Source organism: Podarcis erhardii (genome assembly GCF_964252035.2).
Source record: "Podarcis erhardii genome assembly, chromosome: 7".
Taxonomy (NCBI): Eukaryota; Metazoa; Chordata; class Lepidosauria; order Squamata; family Lacertidae; genus Podarcis; species Podarcis erhardii.
The window spans coordinates 74,630,139-74,655,134 of record NC_138511.1 but is presented as its reverse complement, the minus strand read 5'-3'; the positions used below and the strand labels follow the sequence as shown (position 1 = coordinate 74,655,134).

At 45.0% G+C, this 24,996-nt stretch overlaps 2 protein-coding genes across 7 annotated transcripts; one reads left to right on the top strand and one right to left on the bottom strand.

The window, feature by feature from the left end:
• The first annotated feature begins 574 nt into the window (after positions 1–574).
• LOC309346094 (membrane-spanning 4-domains subfamily A member 4A-like) lies at positions 575–9,545 on the top strand. 6 transcript variants are annotated; one of them, XM_081869779.1, is made up of 8 exons: positions 575–805; positions 3,235–3,327; positions 3,632–3,783; positions 5,939–6,058; positions 7,232–7,288; positions 7,868–7,969; positions 9,067–9,186; positions 9,450–9,545. In XM_081869779.1, exons 3-8 carry the CDS (start codon positions 3,667–3,669, stop codon positions 9,528–9,530), a joined length of 597 nt encoding a protein of 198 aa, XP_081725905.1. In that variant the 5' UTR covers positions 575–805; positions 3,235–3,327; positions 3,632–3,666; the 3' UTR covers positions 9,531–9,545. The 6 variants fall into 6 exon arrangements, with proteins under 6 accessions (XP_081725905.1, XP_081725904.1, XP_081725908.1 ...); XM_081869778.1 differs by having other exon boundaries at positions 579–805; positions 3,612–3,783; XM_081869782.1 differs by lacking the exon at positions 575–805 and adding an exon at positions 852–1,005.
• Positions 9,546–12,469: 2,924 nt separating this feature from the next.
• On the bottom strand, positions 12,470–24,516 carry LOC309346001 (sushi, nidogen and EGF-like domain-containing protein 1). The gene is made up of 7 exons (XM_081869614.1): positions 24,392–24,516; positions 22,320–22,355; positions 21,649–21,779; positions 20,823–21,104; positions 20,103–20,240; positions 13,660–13,829; positions 12,470–12,623 (listed from the first exon to the last, which is right to left on the bottom strand). Exons 1-7 carry the CDS (start codon positions 24,426–24,428, stop codon positions 12,620–12,622), a joined length of 798 nt encoding a protein of 265 aa, XP_081725740.1. The 5' UTR covers positions 24,429–24,516; the 3' UTR covers positions 12,470–12,619.
• Positions 24,517–24,996: the final 480 nt, after the last annotated feature.

Sequence of the window (24,996 nt, the reverse complement as noted above, 5' to 3'; positions counted from 1 at the left end):
ATAGATACTATATCTACCTTCCTTCCTTTGTTCTGAATTACATTTGGAGTTCTAATCCCCTCATCCCGTATAAAATCTGATGCCACTTTTTTCCCATTGGTTACAACACAACAGCGTTCTGACCACATTTTTAGATTTAAGCAGGGTGCTATGTGATCCCAAATAGCATAAGGGTATTGAATGTGGTCTTGTGCATGAAATACACCTTCCTGAGAATATTGCCTTCTTTCTTTTTGAAAATGAAAAGCAAGCTTCTTGTTTTGTTGGGAGAGAGAGAAAGAGAGAGAGAGAGAGAGAGAGAAAGAAAGAGAAACTGGGTGGAGTGCAGCCAATACAGGAGGAATCTTCAGAAACTAGAAGGGTGGCCCCTCTAACTTTTCCTGTAGTTGGGGAACAGGACCTCAGAGTTCCGCAGACCCCTTTCCTCCCCACAGCTAACAAAACCGGACTAAACGAGGCAAAATCGATCAAAATAAGGGAGACCCTTATTACCCTTAACTGGACAAATGCAAAGTGCTTTGAATCTTGATGTGTGATGCAGCGGGGAGAGAGTGGGGCGGAGTCGGAGTATCCGTAGAGGAAACGTTGACGTGAACAAACAGAGCCAATTAAAAGTCCGCGTTCCCATCAAACTGGAATTCAGCAAAATCTAAACTGTTACCCAATATCTGTCCGCATCCATTTCTGCAAGCTCTGATGAGATCAGCTGACACTTCTTTCGAGTAGGCACCCCTAGGACTGCACCGTCAGGAAAGGAGCGGTAGCTGCGAGGCAAGAATTGCAAGCGAGATCTCTTTCTGAGCAGGTCCGTGACAAGTTCGCACTTTCCCCCATTCCCCCCTCCCCTCCCCTCCCCTCCCCAATCTTCTCCCCAAAGTTCAGCCCCACTAGTTAACCATCATCCAGTTTGGCCGGGACTCCTCGACCATCCCGCAGATCCCAGCGGCGCAGGGACGTCTTTTCGCGCTCTTGGGGCCAGAGGAGGCGAGGGATCCATGCACCACGGTCTGTATCCTGTGTGGCAGCCTGGACGGGTGGTTGCCTTTGCCTAGAGGGGAACCGGGTCCCAGCCAGAGGAACCAGCTCTTTCCCACTCCTTTTTCTCCGAGGCAGAAGGAAGAACCTGTTGCTGAGGAGGAGGACGGGCAGTTTGGAGTCCCGGGTTAGCTGTTATGGGCGTAGCCAGGATTTATGTTAGTTGTGCCAAGTGCGCCTGCTGCTCTAAGTCTTTCCGCTCTCCAGTAAGGGAAGGGAGGGAGAACGTCTCCTGTTTCCATCCCTCGCCATTGGGATGCCAATTTAGGACACTTCCGGCCTGCCACTATTTTCAACTGTCGTAAATTTAGGGAAATCCCCAGCGCAATGCGAAATCTTCTGGTTCCTAACCCTGCTCATCCCGAGGGGCGGCGGCGCGTCTTTCTGCAGGATTGCTTCCTCTTGAGGTCCTTTCCAGCTGTTGACTGAGAAATCATCCTGATTTGATGGCACAAAGTTTTCAGCCTGTCGTAAATTCAGCACGAGCCGTTAAAGGTCACTTCTGAACGAGTCGTTTTATGGAGCACAAATCCTGATGCGTTTGCATAAAGCTCGCGCGCGAAGGTTAGGCAATGGCTGTGCGCGCACACGACACTCTGCCCCGGCTGGCAGGGCGCTCCCACAACTGGGATCTGAAGTCGAGTGCGCAGCACGACTTCAACCCACCCTGCGTGAGATGTTAAAAGCAACACGAGCCATTGGTGCCCTCGCTGTGCTGTTTTGGACACCCTCTGAAAAGTTTTTATTTTTATTTTTTTAATAATCTGCAAGCCTGTTCATTAGCCCCAATTGTTCCTGCCACACCAACCTCATTCAGGCAGAGAAAGAATTCTGTGGAACTCAAAAGTTTGCTCACAAACTTTGGGACATTTTGCTTGGTAAGTTATTGCTGTATTGTGGCGTTTGGATTCTCCCGTTCAGTTTCAAGGCACCTCCATTTCTCTTACTTAGGGAGCATAGCCCAGGTGTGCTGGGAAGTTGGCAGGACAACCAGGGATCCTCTGGATCCTACATCCCTGTGCGTCTTCCTCTAGGACAACTCCCTAATTAGTTTATTCCCAGCTGACCTATTTCTCGAGATGTCATCCTGATTTGATTGCACCAAGTTTTCAAAGGAGTCAGATGCCTGCTGTTTAGCAAACATTCCCACTCTCTTGTATGAGCTCCCCACAAATAATTTTGCAGTTGTTACTCTGGACTTTCCAGTGCATTTTCCATCACTTTCCTTACTGTGAAATGTAAGATTCTTATGATCTGAAATCAGTTTTCTTGGGCAAGCTTGCCAAACCCAGTTTAATTCCATTACTGAAATTTGCAAGTATGTCCTGGAAGCCCACCCAGAAAATAAGGACAGTCTGCAAGTGGTCAACAGAGTTGGGATGTCCTTTCCTTCCAAAAGGGGGCAATAATTCACACTCCCCCCTCTCCCTCCCCTCTTTGTGGGAAATCCAGAAAGAGGAGTCAGCTTCAACATTTTCTGTTTGCTGGAATGGGCACCCAGCGAAATGTGGATCTAGCAGGGAGGACTTCTGGGCATAACTTACCTGTAAACTATGATACAGATCACGTCCGCATCTCTCACTTACTCCAGCTTGCTCACTTGCCATCGTTGTGCATCTTCTACCACTGCAACTCTACTCTGCAGAGATGTAGCGAGTTGTTGAGTCTGAAGTCCAAAGTCTCAGGACTCAGCTAGATTGGTAGAGAAAAAGCGATTTATATGTGTTGTATAGGCTATACAACGTGGGTGGCGCTGTGGGTTAAACCACAGAGCCTAGGACTTGCCGATCAGAAGGTCAGCGGTTCGAATCCCCGCAACCCGTTGCTCGGTCCCTGCTCCTGCCAACCTAGCAGTTCGAAAGCACATCAAAGTGCAAATAGATTAATAGGCACCCCTCCAGCGGGAAGGTAAACGGTGTTTCCGTGCACTGCTCTGGTTCACCAGTAGCGGCTTAGTCATGCTGGCCACATGACCCGGAAGCTGTATGCCAGCTCCCTTGGCCAATAAAGTGAGATGAGCGCCACAACCCCAGAGTCGGTCATGACTGGACCTAATGGCCAGGGGTCCCTTTACCTTTTTATAGGTGATATAACATTGTGCCACCAGATGGTGCTGTGTACTCCCGTTTATTTCTCTACCTGTTTTCCCTGTTAAAATTTACCAGGCCTTTAACTGAAACGCTTCTTTGATGTGTCTAGATTCAGCCTCAGACTCCATGGTCCTTTTGTATATACAAATGCACCTGTAACTGCAGCCTAAGACTGCCTCCAGATTGCTACTGCATGTGAACTGTGAGTAAACTGTATTTTATTCAAAGAAGACTGTTTTGTGTGTGTGTGCTGCTGTTGTTTTAAGGGGGATAAAAGGGGGAAACACCAGGAAAACCCAGCCTACACATCAAGGCATCCTGGACTGCTTCATCAAAAAGGCTGCAACAAACTGAAACAGCAGCTTCCTAATTTTGTCGCAAAAGGGGTGTGCTCTGCTAAACTCACAAATGAGTGTAAGGAAGGGTAATATATCCTTTCCTAATTTCTATACACATCCCCACACTATCTTCCCTTGCCCCATTTAGATCTCCTCTTCCCGATACAGTTGCTGTTTTACAAAACCACTCCCCAAACGCCATCATGGATTCCAATCCGATCGCACCACTGACGCCCCGATCCTTCTCGAGAGATGAGTCGGATGCTTACATGCCAAAAGCAATGAAGAGGTTTTATCGGGGTGAGCCATTGGCACTGGGGGTGAGTATGGAATATAGGGGAAACCTAGAGGGTCTTTGATCCCCTGCCTGCTCTATTTGAGAGCCCTCCCACTTCCTTCCCCATAACATTTTAGACCTGCCTACCCTTAGGCAACTGCAAAGCCCTCTTCTCAGCTTCCCAGCCCTGCTTCTGAAGTCAATTCTGTCTTCTCTTCTGCACCCTGTGTAGCCCCAGCTAACATGGGAGTTGTAGTTCAGCAATGTCTGGAGTTTAGCATCCTACATTCTAATGCCTCATTGCTTTCAGCGAAATACATACTCCTCTTTCTGAATGAAACCTTTGGATTTTTGAAGTGCTTAAATGTTGACTGCATCATGATCTATTCTATTCATTTCTATACTGTAGGAAGAAAATTCAGTTTGTATACATAGGAGTAAATCTCACTGAACTCAGTAGGAATGGCTTTTGAGTGGATGTGTGTAGAGTTGTGCAAGACAGATCCCTATCTCCTGCCCTCCCACATACAAGTATTTTAAATAACATAAATAAGTTTGTCAGGGTCCCCAGGGAAGGCAGAACCACTGCTATGAGGAGAGGGCTAGTCACACTCTTCCTGTCTTTCCTATGCCTATCCAAAGAGATTTTTAAAGAAGTTGGGATGATACCTTGCGTGGTATAGTGGTTAAGAGCGGTGGACTCCTAATCTGGTGAACTGGGTTCGCTTCCCCGCTCCTCCACATGCAGCTGCTGGGTGACCTTGGGCCAGTCACACTTCTCTGAAGTCTCTCAGCCTCACTCACCTCACAGAGTGTTTGTTGTGGGGGAGGAAGGGAAAGGAGATGGTTATCCGCTTTGAGACTCCTTAAGGGGGAGTTAAAGGCAGGATATCAACTCCAAACTCCTCCTCCTCTTCTTCTTCATCTGAGGTTCAGACCGCAAACTATATTCTCTGCCTCTTATTCTCTCTCTGGTGATATTCTGAAAAATAAGCAAGCGTCAACAGTTGCAGCAAGATGCATGTCTGCCATGTTCTGAGGACATGCAGCCCAGCAGTGCTGTTTTTCTAGAAAAATAACTTCCAGAACTCACCATGAATACCTCAGTTCCTATGAGTTTCCCTTGACAAAAAGCCCTGCAGCCGAGAAATAAACAACACTCCACATACTCACAGCTTGTATGTTGAATGGCTGTGCGCAGCCATAACCCTGCCCGACATCTCTGCATACATTGGTTTCCTTTGCTTCTTTCCCGGAGGCAAGACCTTGAGCATATCCAGTGCCGATTTACGTATAAGGTAAACAAGCTATAGCTCAGGGCCCCACTCTCTCTCTCCCCCCATTATACCGAAAAAAAGAAATAAATACCGTCTTTTACACTCACTAAGTGTAACAGGGTACAAAGGTCTGCGGTCCCAATGAACAGTGTGGACTACTATGGGGATATTGATATTATATTAAAAATGCATTGTATTAACTACAATTGCATTGTACAGGTTAAAACACCTAATTTCATATTAATAAAGCTATTATTATTAGCAGTTTGCATCATATAATTATAATTATTAGCAGTTTGCACCATATATTCACACCTATTATTACCGTATTTCATGTTATAGCAAGTTCCTAGAGACTAGATTATGAGTCTTTGCAAACTGTGTTTCTAAAGGAACTTTTGTTATTTCCAATGTGTTTGCATTATTAAGTTTGTTATGAATAAAAAAACATTTTAAGCTAGAGCTTAATAATTATTTCACTATTAATATACTTCTTCTTAATTGTATTTCATTATTAATATACTTCTTCTTGACTGTATTTCAGTTAAACAATTACTTTGATAAAATACATATTTTGTTATGTGCAAATGGCTTTAGATACCTATTAGGTCTATAAATTGCCATATAGCATATATTAAACACAAAAAAACCTAGTGGCAAAGTGTTGTTGACAAAGGACAGCTGGACATATAAAGGGCCCCATTACCTTCAGTAGCTTTGGGCCTCATCAAACCTAAATCTGGTCCTGAGCATAGCAATGGTTTACTATTGGATAGCATTGCATTGGCTCCGCCCATTTAGGCCTTCAGCCCTGCTCACCTCAACATGTGCCCACCCCCACCATGTTTGAAGTAACTTTCAGTTGGTCTGCAGCTAGAATGTGTGGTGATAATGAGACCTGGTTTTATGCTGTCTTTGCAGATCACGCAGATACTCATCGGAATTATGCAAGTTGGTCTGGGAGCTGCCTTTCACACTGTGCCTTCTTATTATTATTACTCTTACATTGTAATTGAAGTACCAATCTGGAGCGGAATCTTGGTAATCCAACACACATCTTTGTGTAAAAAAAGAAAAAGAAAAGTTCCTTTGGGATTCAGCTTAGACTAAGGGAGAGATGGAGAGGTTGGGAATGTCCCTGGGTGATTGGACTGCAACTCCCATCAGCCCCTGCCTGCCTGGCTAAAGTTCAGGGGTGATTGGAGTTGTAGTTCAGCAAAATCTCTAGGGCTGAAGATCCCAAAGCTCTGCAACAGTTGAAGACCAGAAGGCAACACCGACCAAGGCTGAGCATCACTCAAAGATCCCACAACTGCTACTGTGTAAAGGGGGGGACTCAGAATTATGCCTCATGAATTAAGTGGAAAATAGAAGCCACTGGGGAGGGGGAAACCACACACCTGACCTGTGGGCAGAGAGTCAGTACTGCTTAATTGAGCGTGTGTTCTGGGGTGTTAGTGGCATGTGGGTGCAACGCCAGGAGCACAGGATTGGCTCTGCACAGTGCCAATCTCCATACCACCTGACCTCACTCTTCCAGTAAGAGGCAAGGACTCCTTTGCCAGGAAATCAAGTACAGTCCTGCCACTTCCCACCAGGCACTACTATTGAGAAGTTCAGCTTTTTGGGGAGGGGGATAGACAGTTTCTCTTCCTCAGGAGACATGAAGATGGCATGTATGTGGGATAGCTGGTGAAAATGTCAGAAGCTGGAGAATGGCTGAAGAGGTGTTCCAGTCATTATGGGATGGGGCTTCATTGTTCTGCATAGGCCTTTGCCCTTCCATATTGCTTGTGGAAGCTAACTGTCTGTGCAACTTTGCACACCCTTGGATCCTATTTCAGAGTGTATATGCAGTGCTGACATGGGGCCTTGGAGGTGGTTGTGAAGGGGTGACCATTCTAGGGAGCAGGCAAGGCACAGCAACAGTGCCAGATCCAGCCTTGGACTCCCCTTGTGCCCTGGACCTCCTCCTTCAAAGAGTCCATCAGAGAGTCTGTTGGGCAGAATTTGTATGGACAAATGCTATGATAGTTATGGAGCTGTCCAGCAGAAAGTGTATCTTTGCTTCAGTACTTTTGCTTGAGAAACATCAAGTAATGCTCCATTAATATCGTTTTCTGGTTATGAGCTAATGGACTGGAAGGCAAGATGTGAGAAAAATCCCTTGGAATCTTGTTCCTAGCTTCTGACTTCCTTTTCCTTCTCTTACAGTACATCATTTCAGGGTCCCTCTCTGTGGCAGCTGCCAGGAACCCCAAAATACCAATGGTAACTAATTTGCTTGTTGGGAAATTGCGATGAAAGATGGAGCACAGAATTCATGGCACCTGCTGCTTGCCATTTAAGGGTCCCTCCTAGAATTCCTGGTCTGAAGTTACCTTGTCCAACTTCATGCATTTTCCAGAGGAAGTTCTGTGTATCTCTTATGGGGTTTATCATCTCAACTCAAGAACCATATTGGTCTGCAGCTACCATGTCCAAAATCATGCATCAATTCAGATATGGCTGGTTAGAATCCAATAGTTATTTAACTCTATATATAGCTTGAATTTGTGAAACTCAAGGGGTGGTGCTCTGCCTCTGTGTATTATGACATTATTGGATGTCCCCAGAAGCCCGTTCTGCACTATACATTTAAAGCTGCATCAAAGCACTTTAGACAATTATGACTTCTCTCCAAAGACACATGAGAACTGTCATCCAGGGTGCTGAGAGATGTTAGGAGACCTCTATTCCTCTCACAGAATTACAGCTCCTGGGGAGGTTTATACCAGGCAGTTGCTTCAGGATTGCTCAATGAAGGATTGTTCTTCTGCCTGATATCTGATTGTTTGTCCCCACTGTTAGGTGAAAGGGATGCTGGGAATGAACGTCGTGAGTTCTGTAGCGGCCGGCATTGGAATCATTTTGCTCTGTTTTTCACTGGATAGCTACCATTTGCATAGGCAGGTGAGAGAGCTGCAATGAGCATCATCCGAAAAAGTATAGTGGGTGTAATAAATCCCCATTGTTCCCTTGGGTAAAGGGCTGGTCTCATCATAGGGAGGGCTCTTCCAGACTGTTGCTATTTTGGGGCGGGATTCCAGTTGCATCCTGGCAAATCCAGATTGTGAGATTAAAGTGGATTCGATACGCCCTTGTGCAAGAAACACCACTCTCCTGCTGAAAACAGACCCTTTTTGGATAAGGAAAATGACTGGAAAATGCAGCAGAAAGTGTGTTTAGACAACCTTGGCAGGACAGGATGGAAGGATGAACAGAGCAAGTCATGGTGTGAGCAGAGTGACGCTTTGACATAAACAGAGCAATTATGGGATTAATTGAATTGCTTAAGTCTGCTGCGTTTGGCTTTGACCAGGGGTCCCCAAACTAAGGCTCGCAGGCCCGATAAGGCCTGAGGGACTCGTTTATCCAGCCTGCAGAGACCCCCATCTCCCACTGCCATTGCTTGCTCTTACCAGCGCTGCGCTGCGCCACTGCCCACTTCCGGGTTGGAAGAGCACTGGAAATAGCTTGTGCACATGAGCAAGTGTTAATTGCGAATGTGCAAACATTATTTCCGGTGCACATCTGGGTCGGAGGAGGCCCATTCACATGCACACAAGCTATTTCCGGTGCTCCTCCGACCCAGAAGTACACCAGAAATAACGTGTGCGCATGTGTATGGGCACGTGCTCCCCTGCCCTCCGGCCCGCCGCGCAATCAGCGCTGGAGACACCAGCCCAAGGCACAGTAAGTTTGCTGACCCCTGGCTTTGACTGAAGGTCTTTTAAGCAAGGGGAGCCCTTGAACACTTCGGGGGGCAGCCAAGTTAGGCAGCTCTGCCTGATCTCCCAGTGTCCAAGGGGCACTGGGTGTCTGTGTGCATTATTATGTTGTTTTGCATCCTCACAACAACCCAAAGAGGCATCTGGTTGTCAGCAATGGGAACAGGGTGCTGGACTATCTGGTCCACTGGTCTGATTCAAACTCTGTTCTTCTCACATACACACACATTTATAAATGGAGAGTAATCCCCTTTGCTGGGCTCTCTGCTTCATTGACAGGGCATATTGTATGGAATCACGGCTGTCTTCCTGGTATTCAACGTCCTTGAGTTTTGCATCACTATTTCCACCGCTGCGTTCGGGTGCGAGACTGTTTGCCAGGACAACTACACCGAGACGGTAACATTGAAAAGAGAGTGGGGTTTGGTAACCAGAGCAGGCAAAGATATCCCAGGGTGCGGCCTGCTTCCTTGCTCCCCAAATAAGGTGTTTGTTGTCAAAACAGCATTTCACCTTGGGGCTAGAAGTCTCCCTCTAAGTTCAATGGTCTAGAGCTCATCCCTTAATACTGATAGCAAGCAGAGTTAGTTGCTCAGGAGCTGAGCAGCACTGTAAATGCACAGCAAGACTGATTTTTCTCCTGGGGTGTGCTTTTCCTGCAGGTTGTGGTGGTTTACCAGAACGTGAGCCCAGGCGACTCTGTTGCTCTTCCAGATGCTTGCAAGGATGCCAGATCTCTCTGACTTGCTGTTCCTTCCCAATGTTATGAGTAAAAAATACTAAATGTGCACTTAGGCAACAAGGAGGTTTCTTGGCTCATCCTAGATCATATTTGAAGAAATCTATGTCTATCATGACCCATGCAAATAAAACACTGGGATTTTGATAAGGCGGTGTGGCCTGTTGTTTGTTAGGAAGACTGGCAACTTTTAAGTTAAGAGCAACATTTTAAAAGTAGTTTAGGGGAAATGTAAGAAGCCAATCAATGGAAGCCCTGAAAATGAATAGGACCATTTTAAACAAAAATAATGAAAAAGATTTCCAAAAGAAACTACAGTGGACGCTCGGGTTGTGAACATGATCCGTATGGGAGGCACGTTCACAACCTGCAGTGTTCGCAACCCGCAGCACCATGTCTGCACACATGCGGGTCACAATTTGGTGCTTCTGTGCATGTGCAAAGCGCCGAAACCGGGAAGTAACCTGTTCCAGTATTTCCGGGTTCAGCATGGTGTACAACCCAAAAACGCACAACCTGAAGCGTGTGTAACCCGAGGTATGACTTGACTGTATAGCAAATATAATGTTGATGAACTAGGACTCACATGAGAATAAGAATAAGAAAAAGAAAAACTGCAAGCAGGATGTGGGTTGACTGGACAAATAAAGATCCCCCTAATTGCACTAGATATCTTTCAGCAAGATATGAATGCAAAACAAGAATTATATAACGATATTATACATTACTCAAAATTTCTGGTCTTCTGTTTTCATATATGGTAGCTTATTGCGTTTCCAGGGCTTCTGACATGCTAGAACAAAGGTGAGGAACGTCTGGTCTGTAGCCTGATGTGGCCCTCCAGGGCTTTGAAACTGGCCCTCAGTTTTCCCAGGCTACTATCCTCCTCCTGCATCATGCCAGTCACCAGTCCTGCCTTGCAAGGTCTTTTTGCCGGGCTGGAATGTGTCTCTGAACTTTGATAATGCCTCTTATTTGCCTGGTGGGAGAAGTGTGTGGTCCCATCAGAGCTATGCACTTAAAGCAGTATCATAGCACTTCAAACAATCATGGCTGCCCCTCAAGCACTGGTCTTCAGCTGATGGATTGGGACCCACCAGAACATCGCAGGGTAAAAGGTTAAGAATTGGGTCCCCAAGTGCATGTTTGGGTAGGGTTGCCATATATCCCAGAGGAGTCCTGAATTTGGTTCCTTTTGGTGGCGGGTTTTTTAAAAAATAAAACTGTAGCTAATGTCTGGGTTTGGGTGCTGTGTTGGTGGCGCAATTGACGGTGGTGCGGGGGCTAGTCTGAACAACTTTTTTGGGGTGGGCCTCCTAAGAAAAGCTCAACAAATTTGTGGTGGGATCTGGATTTTTACCTTTTGAAATATGGGAAATCTATGTATGAGTTAAAAGCGGGACCTGGGTCTGAATGCCTGGACATGGAGTGTTAAAGTGTGGACTTCTGCCTGGGATGATCAGGGCAAAATGTTACCATCATTGCCTTGTGTGGCAACCAATCGAGATCACATGACGCCTCCCATTTCCCACAGTGTATTTCTCACCGGTACCCAGGCAGTGGCGCTGTTGCATCACAGATAGATTGTAGCTGGATTTTTTTTAAAAAAATTCCTTCCAGCAGCACCTTGTTGTTGTTTAGTCATTTATTCATGTCCGACTCTTCGTGATCCCATGGACCAGAGCACGTGATTTCTGGTGTCATGCTGTGCTGGCCCGGCCCACAGAGGATCTCTGTGGGAATGATCTGTCCCATGCCCAGTAAGCCTTGCTGACCCCTGTTGTAGGTGCTTCCATTCAGACTGTCACTATTTTGGGGTGGGATTCAATCACATAATGGCAAATGGAAGAAAAATATGGTATGTATTCGGCCACAGAATTAGAGTTGATGGGGAGGTCTTGTGCAGCAAAGTGGTTCTCCAAAAGACTCTCTTTGCTAAGAAATAAGGATGAGTCACAGATCAGAGATGAGTGGAAGTGTTTTGAAGAGTATCTCAGAGGGTATAATAGTCACTTTAACCTACAAGTAGGAATGAGCATGTGAGCAGCAGATAACATTAAATAGAGGAGGATTTGAGATGAAAATGGGTAGAATAATAGATTATGCAGCAGACAAAAGACTACCCAGAATGCCACGGAGAGATGGATTGGAAAGTCTGAGGATAAGAGATAATGATGAATATTGTTTGGTGTTTCTTTAACTTGCAAAAATGCATTATTATTATTATTATTATTATTATTATTATTATTGACAACAACAACAGACTCTCTTTGCAGAGAACAGCAGCTGACAACATAATATCTGCCACTGGCTTTAAGCATGTGAGGTGTGGCTCATTATTTATCTCATGCACCTCGTCTCTGGTCTTTGCACAGCGGTTGCACATCCTGCTTAATCTTTACATGCTCTGCAATGTAAATGTTAGCACACTGGTGACTTTAAAACACACACAGAGGCCACACATCCAATTCAACTGGAGCACAATGATTTGAGTTTGCGGATGCTGGTGGGGCTGACTCAGCACCTGGAACCAGTTTTCGAAGCCAGAGTTCATAACCTGGAAGGAACTGGGTCTTTCACACCCCAAATGGCATTGTCTGCTCTGCATGACAGGCAGAAGCTCAACAGGTGCAGCTTCCCCCACCACATGGAAAATATGCATAGCAGTGTTGAGAGGAAAGTGCCATGGTCTGTATTTCTGCTGCTGAGGCTGCTGCTGCTTGAGGCATCAGGGCACTGCCAGAAGAGTCTTTGCTTTCCACTGTGACAGTCAAGGAGGTCAAGATTCAGAAGGCATGACTTTCATGTAAGATTAAGCCTTAGACCCTCTGTTCATCAAAGGCACACATGCACACACACATGCACACACGCATTCCTGCATTTCTTGACTTCAAAAAGCACGTTCAGCTCCAGTCACTCAGGGAACAGACAAAGGAGAGTAGCAACGAGAGCACAGCCATTTTATTGGTACGCCATAATCAGCCATGGCTCCAAGCCTATAGGGGGCAGCAGAGGGATCTTTGCAAAGATTTGAGTACATCCTGTCTTGACACCGGTGGATGAGGAGGGGGCTCTCTTGAGTTGCAGGTGGTCTCATCTAGTGAAAAGAGACAGAAACATTTGTACTGAAAAGCAGATCCCTACTCCTGCCTGTTTTAGCAACTTGCTAATTTTTTCTTAACAGCCTCTGCCACATCTCCACCCACACATTATTAAGGGAACATTGTGACAGCTTGGAAGATTAAAACACAAGCCTAGAATGAGCATGTCACCAGCAGAGGCAGCTTCCAGTAACCTTGTCTATAAAGAACAGTGAATGTGTGTAGGGATCTTTTAAAAAATGTAATACAGTGCCGGATTTATGTATAAGCTAAACAAGCTATAGCTTAGGGCCCCACTCTCTCAGGGACCCCCCAAAAAAGTAAAGGGAAAAAAACTGGATGTACATTTCCAAAATATAAGATAAACAAACAAATAAAATAAAACCTACATACAGCAACAGTCTTTTGTGTTGTGTAGGCTCCTGTGATGTAAGTAATGGCCTGCTAGCCTGCTCCCTAAAATGTCACTCATTTCTATATATAGGGTGCCTACATTCTGCTATTTATAATTATTACTAGTTTGCATCATATATTTACACCTATTATTATTTCATGTTATAGCAAGTTTCTAGAGACTTGATTATGAGTCGTTGTAAACTGTGTTTCTAAAGGAACTTTTGTTATTGCCAAATGCCAGTGTGTTTGCATTATTAAGTTTGTTATGAATAAAAAAATCATTTTAAGTTAGAGCTTCATAATTATTTCACTGTTAACATACTTCTTAATTGTATTTCACTATTAAAATGCTTCTTCTTAATTGTATTTCAGTTCAACAATTACTTTGATAAACTTTGTTATGTGCAAATGGCTTTAGATACCTATTAGGTCCACAAATTACCATATAGCATATATTCAACAACAACAACAACAAAAAAAAACAGTGACAATTTGTTGTTGACAAAGGACAGCTGCACATATAAAGGACCCCATTACCTTCAGTAGCTTAGGGCCTCATCAAACCTAAATCAGACCCAGTATTATTAAAATAATCCACACAAAAACACCCCTCTCAAAGGACACTCTGGCACTTACTCCAAGCATTTGCTCATCTCCGTTGTGTCTCCGATAACAATCTCATCTACTTGGAACACCCATCGTCCCGGAAACTGCACGTTGGTGGTTTGTGTGATATTGAGGACACTGGGGGTGCGTGATGCTGGGATGTTGTAAAAGTTTTTCTTGTCTCCACTGTCAAATCCAGCCTAGGGAGTGGAGAAAGGATAAAAGCAACGTACTGTCCTACCCCACAGAATAGGAAACATTCTCCTCAGTCTCGATCCCTTTCTGTATATTCATGTATGTGTGGAAATGTTTGGTTGACTTTAACTCCTAGTAAATTCACGAAAATGTATAAAACATGCTCAAATGTTTGCTGGAAATGTAAGGAAAAAGAAAGCACCTTTTATCATATGTGGTGGAATTGTAAGGTAGCAAAAGGATTTTGGGAAACGATATATAATGAATTGGAATTTTTTTTTAAAATAACCTTTGTTAAAAAAGGATGAAGCCTTCCTTTTAGGAATTCTAGGTGCTGAAATCCCACAGGAGCAGGACTTCCGGGTTAGCGCGAACGGCTAATGGCGGATTCCCTCCGAGCTCCGGAGGGAATCGGCTCTGCTGAGGACGGGTCTTGCCGTGCCGGCGACACGGGGACCCTCAGAAACCGCAGGCGCGGAAGCCTGCGGACTTGGTGACTCGGTGGGCACCTTAAGCGCCCTCCTCGACCCACGAAGAGCCTTTTTAAAGGCTGCGGAGAGGGTACGGAGAGTGGCGTGGTGCTGAGAGTAGACCGCTACCTCAGTAGAGCGAAGCCGCAAGCCATGGCCGGAGAGCGCTGACTTTCTTCCCAAAATTTGGACTGGATAACAAAGGACCCGTGAGTAGTGGAATTTGGACTTTAAAAATTTTATCCTGTGAATTCGGCACGATCGGGGGATGTGTTAAAGGGAAGTCCGCACCCCCTCTACTTATAGACGTTTCAAAGCAAGGAACGGAGAATTAAGGCGGAATGAATACTGTTTTGATGATTTAAAAGTTTCTCACAAATTTGATAGAATAAGATTTTTGTGCTGGAGAGAAAGGGAATTTGGAACTTTGTGTGTATCCCCCCCCAAAAAACCCGGGAGTGTCCTATTTGGGTCCCGGAGGAAGAAGTGAAAGGAGTTTGACAGCTGTCAAAGAAGCTGTCAAACGGGCGGACAAAGTAAAGAATTTTGCTATTTAATAACTCTTGGAATTAAAGCTGATACATTTGGACTGAGGCGATTGGAAACAAAGTATTGATAATAACAAAGTAACAGATTATTGGAAAAGGACTACTAAATAACTGAAAGCCCCCTAGGGGGAATTAGTGACATTACAATGGCTGCAGAGGGAAAATTACTGGCGGAGATAGAAAAAATGTTCTTTCTCGTGGGAATCCTGCAGGAGCAGAGTATGGCTCTGAGTAAAGTTTTTATGACCTTGAATCCTGAAACAAACAACTCTGCTGAATGCACAAAGGAGATGTATGATAAAAATTCTGCAGCTGAGCAGGAAGAGATGCCTTTGGAATTGACAGAGAAAAAAGAAGGAGTTCAGACACTACAAGTGGAAAATATCAACCAGGAATCTGCAGCGTTAGAGTATGAGCAAGAAGACCTCTGGATTACAGACCTGCGAAAGATGAGAAAGAAGAAGAGAGAAGCCCCTGGAGTACTTGGAATATTAAAACTAGAAAGAACAAAGCAATATGATTGGGACTTTTCTCTTGAGTATGGAAAACTAGATGGTCTTTCGCAGCAAACACTCTTCAACATTCTGAATGAAAGAAAATATGATCTGACTCTGACTGAACTCCTTCGAGGTCTTAGGACCATCAAAGAGGACTACCAATATAGCTGGCAGAGAGGGACTGACAGAGAATCAGACGCCTCGGACGTGAGGAATCCGGGCTAGAAATATTTTTTGTTTGTTTTCTGGACATTTGTCTAGGAAGGGACAGAAACCGGGGCAGGGGGGGGAGAGAATAGAATTATAAAATGTTATGTTTTGTTTTACCTGGTCAATGTGACCTATAATTAATATAATAAAGGGAAAATTTGTGAAGGGGAAGTTAGATCGACCTTAAAAAAAAAGAAATTAATGATTATAAGAGAATTGGATAGTTGAATATAGATAAACAAAAGAATTTAATTTTTAAAAGCAATGTGAATATCTTTAAGAGGTTAGGTAAGAACTTGCTGAATTAATTTTGGAATTGGGATGTAAGAGGAGGGGGTGGGGGGAAGTCAATGAAAGTGGGTAAAGAAACTTAGGGTATGTAATTGTATTTGTGTGTTTGTTTGTCTTTGTCTTTGTGTGTGTGTCTGTTGTTATAAAATGTAAAAACCCAATAAAAATTATTTAAAAAAAAAAAATGAAATCCCACAGGAGCAGAAAAGGCTATTTATGTATGCGGCCATGGTTGTGCGGATGTTACTGGCCCAGAGATGGAACGGAGATAAAGTTCCTACCAGAGAAGAATGGTAGATGAAGTTAATGGACTATGCTGAAATGGCTAAAATGCGGAAAGAGTCAGAAATCAGGAAGACAAAAATTTCAATAAGAAATTGGGAAAATGTATAACTTATCTTAAGGACCATTGTAAACAGTTAAAGTCGTTAGTAGGATTGGAATATCACTTGTAGTTTAAGGTTGAATGCTGCACATAATGGAGAGGTAAAAGATTTGGCTTATCATAAAAGATATGGGAGGAAAGGATTAATAATAGGACCCACCAAGGGGAGGATGGAAGTCCAGGAGATTCCTTGGAATCTTGTTTTTATGTTTGATATATTTTTGTAAAATTTTAAGTTGAAAAACCAAATGTATATATATATATATATATATTTAAACTGTTAACCCCTGCCGCTGCCTTTTTCCCGCCTCACGTCTCAGACGTACTCCCCGTATGCATAAGAATGTAAGGTCAGTGGCTCATCAAGTCCAGCAAAATGTTATCACACTGGCCAACCAGATGTCTATGGGAAGCCAGCAAGCAGGTCCTCAGCACACAGCACCTGCAGTTCCCACAAACTGGTCTTTGGAAGCATGAAGTGGAGGTAGAAAATAGCCATCAGGCTCAGGAGAGTTGCTGATGGCTTTGCTCTCCATCAGAGGCCAACTTGTGAAGGAGATTTGGAGGGGGGCGATGATGCATGGATGTGATGTCAGGATGTTGGGAGGAGCTAGGAGGTGGAGCTAAATGTGGCGGCAGTGTGGCCTCACTGGCCAGTGGCTCCTCCTCTCTGGTGCTCAGCCTCCTCCTCCTCCTCCTCCTCTTCCGACTGCTGCCAGGGGCTGGGGGCTGCTTCCCCCCCGCCTTCTCCTCCTCCTCTGCAGCAGCAGGAGGAGAAGAGTCCCAACCAAAGAGGAGTGGCAGATTAAATTAATGGATTATGCTGAAATGACAAAATTTACTGGAAGAATAGGAAACCAGGGAGAAACAACTTTTAATAAAGAATGGGGAAGATTCATGGACTATCTGAAAAACCTTTGTAAACAACAAAGCTCATTAGCAGGATTAATCTAAAACAAGCTGTTAAATAATAATAATATATAATAATAATTTATTATTTATACCCCGCCCATCTGGCTGGGTTTCCCCAGCTACTCTGGACGGCTTGCAACAGAATATTAAAATACAATGACCTATTAAATATTAAAAGCTTCCCTAAACAGGGCTGCCTTCAGATGTCTTTAAAAAGTCTGATAGTTGTTTTTCTCTTTACATCTGGTGGGAGGGCGTTCCACAGGGCGGGTGCCACAACCAAGAAGGCCCTCTGCCTGGTTCCCTGTAACTTGGCTTCTCATAGCGAGGGAACCGTCAGAAAGCCCTTGGCACTGGACCTCAGTGTCCGGTCAGAACAATGGGGGTGGATGTATTTGTTAAGGAAAACACAGGGAGTAACCAATCAATAGAATTAATTGGGAGGTGCATGCTACCAGCATGAGTTTGACTAAACTGTGGGAGGCAGTGGAAGACTCTGGCGTGCTCTGGTCCATGCAGTCATGAAGAGTCGGACACGACTAAACGACTAAACAACAACAACAACAACAATTGGGAGGTGCAGTAATGAAAATTAAAGCATAAGAAACCACAGAAGGAGTGGGGAGGGAAGTCATACTATGTGTTTTTATTGGAAAACTTATTTAATTTGTATGATTGTATGATTGTAAACAATTTCAAAAATTGAAAAATAAAATTTCTTTTAAAAAAGGAGGAGGAGACACGACTGGCCTCCCTCAGCCCCTGAATTTTTAAAAAAATTATTGAGGGGTCCTCAAAAGAATGAGGATTAGACACTCTTTGAAAGCCATCAAAGTTGGTGGCCATCATTGCCTCAAACAGGGATAGAGAATCTGGAATGTCATGTTGAGCAGCTTGGGAGAAGGGCAGGATATATCTGTAAATAACAACCACCCAGGCTCCAGATCAGGGCAAATAAATGTATGACGGCGGGATAACTGCAGCAGAATCTTCAAGAGTGGGTTTTTAGGTTTGTTCATTTGTTTTTGCACTGGCAACTGAAAGCTGATTTAGCAATAGCCAGATGTGATTGTGTGGTTGCTGTGAAATAGCCCTAAAGCACGTTATAGCCACAGGAATATGGAACTAGCTGCAGAATTTGGTTACCAAGAATTTCAGCTTTCATTTAGAAAACATAGAAACACCACAAGCAAACCCTCAACTTCCCTTATTGTTGGATGCCTGCTTCCTGAAATTGTTCAAGCAAAGCTTTGCACATTTCAGAAGCTAGAAGCATTAATGAATCAGATTTCCAGCGATCAGAGGTCAGAAATGCCATGCCCTGTATAGTTCCTTGTTCCTCCCTTGAGTTGCAGAAGCAGAATAAATGAAAAAGCAAAACCTTCAGAATAAATTCATGGATAAGAGGAGCATGCAATTTCCCTCATTCTGCATAATTAAATTTGGGTTGTGGAATCCAAGTTCATTGCCACCGCATTTGGGGTGCAAAATAGTTATTGTACTTAGCACAGGAAAAGTAAAGCCCTGGCAGTAGAGACCCCTCCCTTGCCAAAAAACCCATCACAATGAAAATCCAGGACCCGCCCCCCAGATATCAGCAATTAGTGCTGGGCCAATCTTTGGCATAACTGCTGATATAACTGGAAGAAAAATACATTAACATCTCCAATTTCTTTCCAATTAGTGAGTTAATGGGCTGACATTCAGATAGTATTTTAAGACAGCCTTCCTTAACCTGGTGCCCTCCAGCTGCTTTTGGATCGCAACTCCCATCAGCCCCAGGCCACATGGCCAGTGATCAGGGATGATGGGGGCTATAGTCTAGTGGCAGGCGGAGGACACCAAGTTGGCAGAAAGCTGCTGTAGGTTATGCATTGCACCTTACAGTACAATTTCGACATTCATGAAATCACTCTGGATGGAAATATTGATCTGTTGGACTGTTCACGTGGCAGTTTAACTCTGTACATGGATAGCCTGCTGTTTCTGATTTCAGCAAGGCAGCTTATACCCATCATCCCCAGGTGGTTTCTCTCATCTGATCGCTTACAAAGCCAGGCCTGCTTAAGAGCAGAATCGGCTCAGATGCATACAAAGCATATCTGGATATCATGGTGAAGCATCCTTTGCAGGGAGTTGGGTCCCTTCCAACTCTACAATTCTATGATTCTGAAGTTACACGCTAAGGGCTTAGCCACACTCCCGTTTACTCCACTGCTGAATTGGAACAAAGGGCAGGTTTTCCATGGATTTTTGTTTGTTCTGATTTAGTGCTAAATACAGGGTTTTCTTGGTGGGGTGGGGGGAGCTTTGGGGCAAAGGCACAACCACTTGGATGCATGCCTAGAAAATGTGAGATAAGCAGAAAACAGCTCAGACTTATGCTTCCTAGGCATGGGAGAAGCAGGAATGCGGACGAGCTCTTAATCTGTCCATTAAGAAAAGGAAAAGGAAAAAAACTCTCCCTCCCCAATTCATACTTAAGCGTTGTATCCAAGTCAAAGTCACTCGGCTGTATACTTGTTCCCCAGGCAAAATATTCTGCAGCAGCAGGAAATTGTTGCACAAGAGAACGCAGAAGCAGGTTGCTGGTAATTTTGTTGAGCAACGAATTCTCACTGACGCAACTGTTGCACTGGAGTTCTCCCTTGTGTTGCGGAGTCCTCCATTGCACAGAATGAAAACTCACCCACCTGCTTGTGCAGACAGAGAACATTGGATACAGCCCATAATGATTATCCCAAACACCTTTTGTCACAAAACAAATGTGGTTTGGTTTGGTTTTAATCTCAATTTAAAACACATATTTTGATACTTTTGGTTTTGGCCAAAAGCTCTGGAGAAGCATGAAACCCAAAGGATGTTCCAACCCACATGTTGGTCTGGGAGGTCAGAGACCAGGTCAGTTTCATATCGGAATCTGCAAAGGTCAGATTCCCTCAGTGTTCCTATTCAGATCAAGTACCTGTGCAGGGGTTCCCCCAAGGCCTGTCCTGGGATGCCCACCGCTTGCTATTCCGGTTGTCCACTGGATGTTGGCATAATTCAAAATGATGAAAGCGATTTCATTATTGGTGGTCAAGACAGCCTGGAAAGTGTTGGTCTGCAGCAAAAAGGAAAGAGACATGGGAGTGTGGAGCTACGACAGCACAAAGAGATGCAGCTCTGTCTCTGGGGCACACAAAGTAGGACAGTGCCATGGGGGAGTCTTCTTCATCGAGAGTGATAGGGAAATCATCTAGATTAGGGACAGAGGAACCTGCGGTTTTCCAGATGTTGCCACCCCATTGACCACACTGGCTGTGGATGATGGTGGCTGGAGTCCAGCAACAGGTTCCCCATCCGTTCCTCTTGTTACATTTTCACATTGCATATTAAGGGTTAGGGCGGCGGGGGGCGGGGACCTCAGACCCAGGTACTGAACATTACAAACCTCTGACTTTTGTGTGGCTGTGTCATGGACTGGCTGGATGCAGAGGAATGGTGGGAGGCACCAGATGGGGAACCCCCAAGCTGAAAAGGGTCAGAGGGATGGTGGTGGGACAATGCTGAGTGGCCAGGGAGAGTAGAGGCATTTTTGGCAAGTGTTGCTTGTATGTTTCATCTGCTGAAAGTCCCTTTTCTGCTTCACCCAGGGCCCTATCATCTCCTGCAGCTGGCTACCCTAGGTCAGAGAGAGGCCTACCTTTTTTGAAGCACTTCCAAAGTAGGCGACACGGTCCCAGGTAGCAACCAAGGCCCAGACAGCCGTGAAAGACATCTCTGGGAAGTACTGGTTGATATCTGCGGTGCAGCGGCTAAGCACTGCAGAGTCCTGAGTCTGTCTCCAGAGGACATCCCCACCTCTAGTATTGTCAACATCCCCCCAATAGGGGGCGACAAAGGGCGACCCTAAATCCAGCGGGAAAGGGTCGGGTGTGTACTGTGAGACATTCACACCAAAGGAGACCACCCCATTGTTGTTGACCTGAAGAAAGGAGAGAGATACAGGTGTGAATGACAGCAAGTAGGTAGACCGAGAGATATAGGGTTGGCGTCATAGGAGTCAACTCCTAGAAGCTGAGGTCCCTTCAGCCCCCCATTAAAATATTTGAGGGGCTTGGACTCCCCTAAAGTTGATGGACGTTGCCATTCAAATGGTGTGTGTGTGTATGTGACATCATGTGATTTATCATGCAGGATGGGGCTTACTCCCCCTCCAATATTTTATTCAAGTTGGCACACCAGGTTGGTGTAACTGAACACCTGCCAACCCTGACCTCAGAAATGAGGAGAATCAGTAGGCGGCAACAGTGATGGTGAGGAGGTAGAACGTTGCCCAAGATTCCTTGAAACCTGGAATCAGCAGTGGATGGATGCACAGATGGACAACTAGATTAGATAGCAAGACTGAAGATGGGTCAGTCCAAGGCAGCCTGCTAGATCTCAATCACAGGTGAGCAGACTTCTGTACCACCTGCCCTTCTAGTCAAGAAACATGTAGACTGGGGCTTTGGCCAAGCATTACGTACGTAGAGTGAGCTGTACTTTTTGCCATAGAAGCTGAAGGGCACTGCAGTGATGATCTTTGTAGATGTCCCATCATCTGACTTGGGGTTCTTTGTGTCACCCTGTGCAGTCCCATAAGGGTACATCAATGATTCTAGAGGAGAAGGGAGCATCTTGTTAGAGCCCAAGCCAGCAACTCATTTTACAGAAGGCCCCCTGGGGAGGAGGGAGGGCTATGTGTTTGGCCAGCCTCTCCTCCCTCTATCTGGGTCTGAGGCTGCATAAAGCGCACAAATGTCACCCAAAGGATCCTGGGAACTATGGTTTGTTAAGGGTGCTGGGAACTAGCCCTGCAAGGGGGTGAACTGCTATTCCCAGGATTCTTTGGGGGAAACCATGTGCTTTAACATACGGCATGTATACAGCCTGAATGTGTCCTTTATAAGAAAACGCTTAGGATCTCCCCCAGGATCAGGAAGCCTGCAAAATTCTCCTTCAAACCTTCCCACTGAACATGGGAATTGGGGGTGGAATCAGTGGGAGTGGAGGTCTTAAGGTGCCTGGAATCCTCCACCACACATTCTTGCAATGTTTGGTGGAGTAATGCCTGGATGTTTTATAAGTGCACTGCCATTCATTTGTTCAAGGCAAATCCTCAGCCCAAATTCAGGCCCACAAGTCAAGTAGATCTTACCACTGGAGGCATCGGCTGGAGAGGTCAGGGTTGACCCTAAAAAGCAGCAAGAGAGAAGCCATCAGATCTGTTTCATGTTTACAGGCATACGCAGGGAGAGACAAGAGTTTTTTATGCAGATTCCAGAAGTGTTCCATTGAGTTTCAAATCAAGATTTGATCTAGGGGGTCTTAGTTGACCACAAACTAAGTCAACAGGGTGATGTGGCAGCAAGAGAGAGAGAGAGAGAGAGAGAGAGAGAGGGCCCCAATGCTATCTAGATTGTACTGTGCGTCTACTGGTGCATTTCCACCACCCTGACCTTTCTGCCCCGCTGTTCCTCCTCTTCCTCTCTCTGCTGGTAAACAGTAGCAATAAGATTGATGCCCCCACTACTGAATATGCTATCTCATCCAAGGCTTGCTGGAAGACAACACAGCCATCTAGCCACACGTATACCCTGCAACAAATCAGTGAAGCCCAAGCTACCATGGCTGGCAAGGGAACATTTTCAGTGTACTTCGCAACTGTGGGACATATGATTCAGATATCTAAAACATTGTTTCACCCCTTATATACCCAAACTGGCCTCTGTACATTGCAGGAGAGGGCCTTTGCAAATATTATCTCATCAGGAAGCCCATTCCATAATAGTTAGGAATTGGTCTTTAGTGCAGTTTCACCTACCTATTGGAACTCCCATCAGACAGATGCTGTTGTTAATTGTCTTTTCGACCCTTTCCCAGCAAGATTTTTCAATGGCTATTTCTACCCTGTCTTAATTTTGTGATAAGAATGTATCTGTAAATTCTTACCACGGTTTTGAAATAGTGTTTATATATATATTTATTATTGATGATGTTTTTGTGGTTAAACCTTTTGGGGATGTTGTATTGGAATGGATAGCTCAGTCCGTACAGCATGAGACTGTTAATCTCGGGATTGTAAATCTGAGCCCCACATTGGGCAAAAAGAGTCCTGTGTTGCAGGGAGCTGGTGACCCTCGCAGTCCCTTCCAATGGTTCAATTCTATGATTCTATAAAATGAAATGATAAGCAGAGCCCCATCCTTCACAGGGTTTGAAGAAGACCTACCTTTATCAAATGATTTGATCTGAGACACAAAACTAGATGGGCTCGTCAGCAGGATCACAACAGAGTGCTGAAAGTCCAGCACCTTGGATCAATCCTGCTGATGAGCACAACATGCCTTTCCATCTGGCACTGGTGCTCTGGGCTCATGGAGAAAGTCAGCAGTCAGGAAGGCTGACAGACATTGAGAAGGCCAAGCCCCTTGCCCAGAGATTTTAAGGAGGCTAAAGACACCTTGGACCCCTGCGGGTGGGGCAAGTAAAGATGCAGATAGGAAAGAACAACCAGGAGACTTGAAATGTGTTCCCAATAGTTCCATGAAAAGCAGGGCTTGTATTCAAGTCCTTTTAAGTCTGGCGCCAATTGCAAGGCCAACTGGGATTGGTTCCACACTCAGCAGCTTCTGATCAGAGCTCTGGAGTGGAGATGATCCCTGCCATAAAAGCATGGTTTGAATTTAGTGTCAGCTTCTAGACCCACTGGGTCGTCGAGCCCCACTGGGATCGACTGCTCCACCACACTGCAAAGGAAGAAATGTCTCACTGGACATTTTGGTGACCTTAGGTGTCTGTCATGCATTCCACCTGTCAAAGTAGCCCACCAGGAGTGGGGGAGCTAAGGAATTGGCCCACCGGGCTGAAAAAGTCCCCCACAACTTGGTTTCTGTACTCCTGATTTTGTACAATATCCCCCCCACCCCCAGCCACTTCCACAATTGCTGCATTTCCTTTTTGTAAAATTGTTCTTCCCAAAATAAATTGATAATTATGAGTCACCTTGTCTATTTTTAACTGAAAAGCACAGCACAAACGCTGAATGAAACAACAAGCTTTTAATATTCCTCCACGCATTGTGAAGGTAGCTGTAGTAGACTGCTGCTACAAGGTCAAGTCAACCCAAAATTGAACCTACTTTTACAATAAGTTAAGATGAGGCTTGATCTGCCATTAATGGAGAAAACAGCCCAAAGCAAAGAGCTGGCTTCTGAGTCTCCTACTTACCCACTGCCAGCAGAAGGAAAACAGATATAGTTTCCATCCTGGCTGCTCCTTTGCCCTGGAACTGCAGCGTCTTAAGCTTATTTCAGGTGCCTTCTATGCCTCCTCCAGCCAAGAAAGGATGTGTGGGGTGGATCTACAACTGATATTTATCTTGACCCTGCCTTCCACACCTAGCTTGACAAAAAGAGAACAAACAGTTCTCACAAGGAAAGGGGACCTTAATCAAATAGCAGGCCGTTTCAACAGTCTAATCCCATTGAATTTCTTTGCACAACTTGTTTTTTGGTGAGAAATGGGCCAACACCACAAAAGGCACAATAGTCTCCTGGGTGGAGTCGGAGTGGGCGTGGGGGGTGGGATACGTCCACAATTGTGTGCATAGGCAAACAAACCTAGCACCAAGAATGTTCTAGGTGCTACTCAGTGTGGCAAAATGATGCAGAGCTTTTGAGCATCCGGTTTATTTTTGATGGGCAGAATAATGATGGGTGATGAGGTAGTGTTTGGAACAGGAATGCCACACAGACTTACATCCCACCCCAGCTAAGTTTGGAGGTTCAACATACGGGTTATTTGAATGTGTTTTCCCAATTCTCTGACTTCCT